At 48.7% G+C, this 8,172-nt stretch overlaps 1 protein-coding gene across 1 annotated transcript in view; it reads right to left on the bottom strand.

The window, feature by feature from the left end:
* Positions 1–7,672, bottom strand: part of LOC119402773 (atlastin-1) — a 35,736-nt gene extending 28,064 nt beyond the window's left edge. Inside the window, exons 1-3 of the mRNA XM_037669847.2 lie at positions 7,627–7,672; positions 5,337–5,668; positions 5,061–5,273 (exon numbers count right to left, since the gene is read on the bottom strand). Coding sequence (XP_037525775.2) covers positions 5,061–5,273; positions 5,337–5,668; positions 7,627–7,672 — 591 coding nt within the window. The remainder of the gene's footprint in view (positions 1–5,060; positions 5,274–5,336; positions 5,669–7,626) is intronic.
* Positions 7,673–8,172: the final 500 nt, after the last annotated feature.

The raw sequence follows: 8,172 nt of genomic DNA on the forward strand, positions 1-8,172 counted from the left end.
CCAACGAAAGACGCCAGATGTGTTCTAAAAGCAAAACGAAAAGACGCCAGATGTTTTCTAAAGCAATGGTTTTCTAAACAATGAAAATTAACAGCGTACGTGTAAAATTAAAGTGAGCTGCAAGTTGTCATAACTCTCATCAAACCTTTAGTATAAACGCGCCCGATCTCACGTCGGTGATGATGTACTGGGCAGAATTCACGGAAGATTCACCGTTTACCGATGAACCTCCGCAGCTTCGCCCACTCATCATCATTCACTCCGTGGATATGCTGTGATTTTTTTCTTGGCTGGCATTTTTAATTAACTGGGCTTTGATGCAGCGAAGCTGGGCGAAAAATTATGGTGAAAAAGTTGTAGATCAGTGTGTAAAACGTCCAATTAGACAGTTTGTAACTTCCTATGTATTAGGTATTAGTGTTTTTCTGGTTTCTGCAGATGGCCGCGAAATACAACACGTAACACGTAACCACGTAACATGCCCGCTTGTGCGCAGTTGCGCGCCGTGATTGCACCACTGTCTAACGAGTGCAGCACTCCCCACTCAGGGTAAGAAGTCGCGTGAAGTTGGATTTTGAAACTTAGAAGTGGTGAACAGCCATCGACTACAACACGCGCGTGAAACCAGCACTTCCGTGAAGATTTCTGCTTCGGCTTGGGACTGTGATGTTAGGTGAGTAGCGGAAAGCGCTCACTGAAACACTCGCCTGTGTACGCTGGGCTGCTTTAGTCGCCTGTCTCCTGCAAGCTGACCCATACATTGCCCACCTTCATATGGACCCCAAAATTAGGTTGATTCACTCCCAACTTCAACTTGGCTCATCCCAAACTCATTGGTTTTCTGCGCAGTCGTATGTATTATTGTCGGAAACATGCCAATCCTTGGTGCGTTATAGACAAAATTTCGTCACAAAAGTTGCTGAAGAACTTCGAAAAGGATGTTACGCATTGAAAATTTCCATTGCGCTCTCTACACCATGTTCTTACCCCGCTTTGCAGCTACTTGTTGCAATAGCTTCTCGGTTTTTCATTGTGTTTCCTAGCTCAAAGCAGGTCTTTGCCTACCGCCGTTGTTTGGACTAGTCCGGCGAAAGTTGTTATGGGATATTTGTTTGCATTCGCGTCCCAATAAACCACATGCTTCGCTTCGTAGACTGCTTCTCTTTCAAATAGCAGTCGCGAAGCTCGAGGTCTTAAGCTTTGACCTATGCATGTTTTGATGATATGGATAGTGACATGTTCAATGTAGTTGAAAGGGAGTGCTAGGAATCTTATTGATAAAAAAAGAAAAAAAAAAAGGCACGGCATGTCCCCATATTCGTTCTAGCTTTGGCCATTGAATGTACTGAATTACAAAAAAAAAGAAATGCTCGTTGAGGAGACCGATAAATGTCGAGTGCGACATCACTTTATTAATATTCATGACAAGTCCAGGTACTTATATTAAAAAATGACTCTTACTGATGGCTCGCTGAAGTCGCCGTAGGCGCCAATTCCCTTAAAGTTTAAAAATTTTGAAGGAGTAATATTCGAAGAGCTTTGTTAACGTTCGCACAACAACTATTACTTGAGTATACAATTATAAACGCTCATATGGTGCGGCCGTGCGATCGCTTAAGTGAAGCTTCATTCTAGTATACCCTATTTATTTATACAGACAGACCACTGTAAGACTCCACGTCATATAGTTTGTCCTCAGCGATGGTCGGCCTGTCACGCAAGAAGCTTGTTTGGGAATGCCCCATCGCGGTGACCACGCGCAATGTGCACTCACTGTGCAGGCGCGGCCACTGGAGGTAACACGCTCGGAGCGGCTGGCCGCGCTCCGCGGAGCGCCACGACGGGCGCCGCGCGAAGTATTGCGGCGCAAGCGCAATCAGTGCCAGAGGCGGAGTTAGCTGAGCGTCGTCTGCTACGGTTCCACTCACTTTGCCGTGAGCGGCGAAACCTAGATTGCGCGCGCTTTACCAGGACGCGTGCGGCGAAGTGGGAGGAACCGTAACAGGCGACGCCACGGCCGGGCTAGACTGCACGCGCGCGCTCGCTTCTTACGGCCTTCGCATCGGGTGTAGTACATGCCTCTCGCCGCTGCTTTGAGGGGGGCGCTGCGACTCTGACCCTCCTCCGCCGCTCCGTGCAGCGCGCGCAACGCCGGCACATGAGTTCGGGCGCGCTTCTTCCCTCACCGCGCGTTGAAAAACAAGTTGCCTAATCGTTGAAGACGCACAAATGGTTTATTTTGACTTCTTATATGCGCAACGTGCATCGCGCTTAAGCTTATTGAAAAACGTATAAATTCAAGAGCCGGGAGTACAGCTCTCCGCCATCAAATGTGTAGACATTCTGAGGTTTAGAAATAAATATTTATTGCTCGTAAGCACTCGCAAATAGTTGAACCCTTTCAAGTGAAAACTTTTCCGGACTTCACAAATGTCTCGTTCACAACCTAAAATGCTTCCTAGTCGGCATATTGTGTGCGTAGGTGGAAGGCTTGTCGTTTGCGTCAGTCAGTTGGTTTAAGTGATTGACGAGGAAAAATCTTAGCAATTTTTCGGCTATGAGATCTGCGGATCGTCGGGAGTGGCTGTCGTCAATGCCTTCAGGGTAGCTTAAGATGGGAGCGCGTTGCAAGTAGGGCTGGACTGCTGTTTCCAAAACTTCTAGCACATTCCTGCGTGGCAGGTGTTCAGAGGCCTTATCGAAAAAAGACTACTATCTTGACCAAAAAAGCTAGAAACTCAGGCCTCGGGTAGTGTAGTTCGTTCCTGTCTTGTGCTCGCAGTAGCTTGTACAGCTGATGCTGCCTGTTGTTGGTCGTCAGCAGCGCAGCGCAAGAGTCACATCCGAGGTCTGTAATAATAAGCGACAGGAGAGTCTGAAAAGTGCGAGCGATTTGAGCGGTTGTGCGTTTGAGCGGTGCGATTAGAGCGGTTGTGCGTTGTTAGTAGCGCGAATATGCCTATGCGACTTTGTGTTATGAGTTTTGCGTTGTAACCAAGTTGTTGAGAATTAAATGCAAACTTCTTTTTCCCTTTTAACTGTGTGTCGTGCGTTGCGTTTTCTATTGTGTCTTATTTTACGGCCCAGCCATCCTGACGCAAACAAAAGGAACGCGAAAGAGCTCGGGGTCCCCAGAATTAATGTTTCCAGGTGGTGTTAACACCTTGACAATGCAGACCACCACTCTCGGGGCGTGCCGTCCGAAGGGGTTATTCAGCAGCAAGAGTCCTCTCTTGTTTTGTTACTTTCTTTCTCTCTATACGCAGTTATTTTCAACCCTTAGAGATACAACTCACGTACGTGTTTCAAAGAGCTGTCAAGCTGCACACTGCAGCTTTTAGCCCTGAAAACCACTCCAAATATATTTGGAAAAATAAAGAAATAGAAAATAGCTAGCAAGGGGAAGGCGTGCTCGTAATTTATGTAAGCGACCTCTCTTAATTGCGGCCTCGTTGTCTAACGAGACCAAGGGCCAAAGGTATTTGGTGCTCTCTGCTTGCAGAACAGGTGCAGCGTTGTTTATCTCTCTCTCTGATCGTTGCCAGTGCTTCATGCCTCCTGCTTTATGCCTCATGATGGTTAGCGCAAACGCAACATGGACGTAAAGAAGAAAAACCGAAGACACAAGCGCTATCTAACAACTGAATGTTTATTGGAAAAATCGCAAATATATGACTAAGAGAACTGCGTAGGCATGCCCTTCTATCGCTTTGATTGATGAGGAAATGTCTTTCCTGGAAAGGCCGTAGTTTTGTTAGCCTACACGTTTTTATCTGTCAATTATCTTTGGCGCATGTGCGGGTTTGTTGTTTTTTCTCTTTCTTTTACATATATATTTGTGATTTTTCCAATAAACATTCAGTTGTTAGATAGCGCTTGTGTCGTCGTTTTTTCTTCTTTTCGTCCATGTTGCGTTTGCGCTAATCATCATGAGCATTTTCCAACTCGCCCAATTCGCTACCCTCCTGCATTATGCCTCGTTAGCCGATTCTTCCACAGTTTTACTGAGTCTAAGCTTGTATTATCCACGGGCACATGCATACCTACATTATGCGGCGAGCCGTCTGATAACATTAGTTTTTTTTTTTTTTTAAGAGACGATCCTCCCTCTACCCCAGACTTCCTGAATAATCCCCCTCCCCCCTCTCCGTCGAGAACCCCCATTCCGCGGTTTCACATCGAGCAACGCTCTTGTGCCGAGTGCGCGGCGCAGGAGATGCACGGTCAGGGTCGCAGCGCCCCTACCGCCGACGGGCGGCGAAACATACTGAGAAACTCTCCCATTGCTTTCGCGGCGGGTGAGAAGGCCGTAAGAAAAGAAGCGCGCGTGCGGTCTAGCCCGGCGGTGGCGACGCGCAGCTAATGCGCGTGCCGCCCGCTAGGTGGTCCGAGGAGCGCGGCCACGCGCGCCGTGTGACCTCAACATACTCTCTAAACAGAGAGCGCCCGTGAAAAATTGTGCTTTCTTTTCGTTCATTCAAGAATACTGTTTTCACTCTGAAAACCTCCCTCGTTTCGAAATCATTCACAAAAATGACCAGGCCGGCGTCTGCGTCGTGTTTTCGCAGTGCGCCGACAGCCAAACCTATGAGTAGCGCGCCGGCGTTATTCTACCTAGTAAGCAAGAGAGGCGCACCCGACAGAGGGCGACACTAACTCCTCGCCCCTAAAGTTACTCGCCCCCACTATGGCTTGGAGTATAATGACGTGACTTTAGTTCAATACGTTCGCAAAACTCAAACGCGTTGAACCCTTACCGAACCTGTACTTTAATGGCTCGGTGACCTGCATATAAGATATTGAAGTATGGCGTACTGTTGCTATCCGCACATTATGGGTAGAGCTCCTGCTTTATAACATCTTTAAAGGTAGTCAAAATAACCATGTTTATTTGGCCCCCAAGGTTTTAAAAATATTATTCATTTTCCAACATCCGTTAAGAGCCCAACAGTTTTGAAAGGAATACCATAGGTTACGTTTGAGCGCAATCGCATGAACCAACACCCTTATGCAAAAGCAGGTTTGTAACAAACAATACGCATCGCAGCTTCCTGCAATACCTCTTGAGTTTCCATGCAATACTCCGCGACGAGCTGAAGGTGCTGGAGGTGGTCTTCTTGAATGTTTTTTGAAATATTGTAAATTTGCACTGAGCTTGTCAGAATGCTCAGGGCAAAAAGGTTGGCCGTCTCATCTGCCGAAGTGTCACTGTCGAAAGCCCCTTGTGTGTCCATCAGCAATACGGCCAACTCGCCGCCTGTGGGCGTACGGACCTGCGAACATGTAAGTTGAGTAACTACGTATGAACAACACTGAAAAAAGAGTCGACATCTTACCAGGAACACTTCATCCCAAACATGTATGCCTATGGTGTTCCGCTCGGTGCCTGTGCTCCAGCTGAACCCCTCGAGCGGAGTGTCCTCGTCACCCATCCAATTCGTTTTGTCATGGCTGCGAAGGTACCGCATCAGGAAGTTCATTAGGAAAGACTTGCCCTGGCGGAAGGCGCCCATTATAGACACCAGGGCAACAGGCTTGTCCTTAACGTTGGGAGCCAGTAGAATTCTTTCCAGTTCCTTTTTATTCAGTTGGAGAGTGTGGTCTGGCCCGACGGATACAATCTGCACCTGCTTTCCCATCTTCAGGGAACTGGCTCCGACAGATACACCTGAAATAGTATGGCAAAATAATACAGGTCTTCTCTGCACTCTTTGTAAAAAGAACGCTTAGAAACGTTCTTTATACTGCGTTTCACACATGAGGTGCAACACTCTCAAGGCTAACCAGACTTCCACCCAATAGATGCGTTCGCATTAATAAATACTCCAATATTTTTACCGCCCAGCAAAAAATTGTGGATAGCGTGCCCGGAATCTGTTATCGCGGACCGAGAGGTTGTGTGTTCGACTCCCGGTGACGGCGCTTTTTTTCAACACGAAAGCTTTTTATGCCGGGGTCCACCAAGTACATCCGTTACAGATATGACGTTGATAAAATGGATGCCAACGGGTAAATGGACGCCAACGCGCCGTGTGTGAGATTGCGCGCGATATCGGAAGTCATGGTTAAAGCGTCTCAATACCAGCGAGAGACACTGGCCGCGCTGACGTCGCCGAGGCACCCTAGACGCCGTTACGTTCTTTGTATTTCATTCGTGTTAGTTTGCGCCGGCTCATCAGAGTAGTGCATCTTCCACATGCACCAACGGGATTTATCCGCTGCTGACTGCTTCGATTGCGAGAGTACCGACTAACAAAACTGCTGCAATATGCGTTCCAGAAAGGACACGATTTCGACGGGCGAATGTCGTGCTTTGGTGGAGCGAGGCAGAGGCCAGCGGGACGCACGCGTTTGCGGCTCAAGCTACGAACCTCTGCCTCCCGTGCTGCTGAAGCGCAGAGAGATAGTGTATGTATTAGCACAGGCGTCTGTTACCCATTGCCAGAAAGCGCACACCGTGCCGTTTCTCTCGTTAATTGACGACGTTTTGAAGAAGTGCATACCGGGTACCAGTGTTGATTTTCAGCTTGTTGATGTCATCTCTACGCGAGATTCACGATTCGCTGTGTCCAAATATATGTTCACAACTTCAGCTACCACAACGGCTTAATCATGATCATGGGCGTTAGTCGTCGCGATGGAGACGTGCCACTAGGCGTCAACATGGGTGCATCCACGTCAAACGGCGCTATAGCCGCCAAACACGAATAGACATTGCACAAGCTCTCATATATCACTACACAATAAGCACTACTTCTGTGAAGACAGGTTTCACTTTCGTGTTATACCGATTCCTATGACGGAGGGATCAGCCATGTTTTTTTTTTCTTTGCCATCTGATGGTGTGCATTTTTTTCACGTCATTCCCGTGACGGAATACGTCACTGAAATCTTGGTGGACCCTGACATAAAATACTTTCGTGTTAAAATAAAGAGAAACAAAAAAGGCCATACAGCACGACACTTTCATACGGCTTGGCACCGCCAGTGCAAAGCTGACTTAATTTTAGAGCGCCCCCTTAGGCGCCCGTTCCTGCGTTGAGCGGAGCCGGCGTAACCGATAGATCGAGGAGATAGATAGCGAGGAGAGCGCGAGGAGAAGGAAACGACAGTGGCGAGATGACAGGTTCCGCGGCGGCCACCCGCGGCGCCACAGTATTGCACGCCGTCGTGCGTCGGCTGTTGTGGAACGCGGCCACGCGCTGCCTTCCGCGGTTAGCGAGGCTGTCGCGCTACGCTCCTTCTGCGGCGGTTGATGCGAAATGGGCTGCACGAAATTGTCCGCGCCAGTCACGCTACTCACGGCGTTCCCTTCTTAATGTAAACCGTGTACCTATATACATGTTGGTCTAAGCCAGTTCTTTGTGAACAATGAGCGACACAGCTGGTCGAATTGCATCGTCTGCCGCTGCTTCTAAACGAGCTGCCCGAGCAGAGGCTGAACGCCGCCTACGCCAGAATCCAGAGGTGCACGCCACCGAAGCAGACGCATTTGCCTCAATTTATTGCAAAATCAAAGCGCCTAAAAAGCTGCGCTCAGAATTCGCATTAGGCAGTATCGTAAAAGTCGGGGAATTAAAAAAATATTTTTCTGGGGCGTTTGATACAGTGTCCATCGATACATACTGCAGGCCACGGCGGGCATGGGCCTGGGAGTCAAATTCCAGGCCATTTGTAGGTCGTTCCTCATGAACAGACTGCTACTATTCAAGCGGAGCAGATTCGGTCGAGCGAATACAAAATTGGGACCTCGGGTACCCCCAGGGTTCAGTTATCTCACCGCTGCTCTTCAACATAGTATGAAGGGTCTTTCAGACCGGCTTGGTGGCCTCCGGGGCATAGGTCACGCACTTTACGCGGATGACATCACGATTTGGTGCCCAGGGGGTCCCTAGCGGACATCGAGCAAGCTTACAGCGGCCTGGGACGAGACGGAGACCTACCTCGCGGACAAGGGTCTCAAGCTGTCTCGAGTAAGTCGGAGCTGTTACCTTTACAGACCGGCAAGGCAAGGAGTTAGAGGTCTAACACCTTTAAACCAGCTCCCCGTGGCATTAATGCGAGTGGACACAAAATTCCTAGAGTCGACTCAGTCAAAATCCTAGGCCTGCTCGTAGACGCGAGGGGCTGTAATGCCAAAACAATACCCACGTTACAGCCAAGACAGAGAAT

This window comes from Rhipicephalus sanguineus, chromosome 8 (assembly GCF_013339695.2).
Source record: "Rhipicephalus sanguineus isolate Rsan-2018 chromosome 8, BIME_Rsan_1.4, whole genome shotgun sequence".
Classification (NCBI taxonomy): Eukaryota; Metazoa; Arthropoda; class Arachnida; order Ixodida; family Ixodidae; genus Rhipicephalus; species Rhipicephalus sanguineus.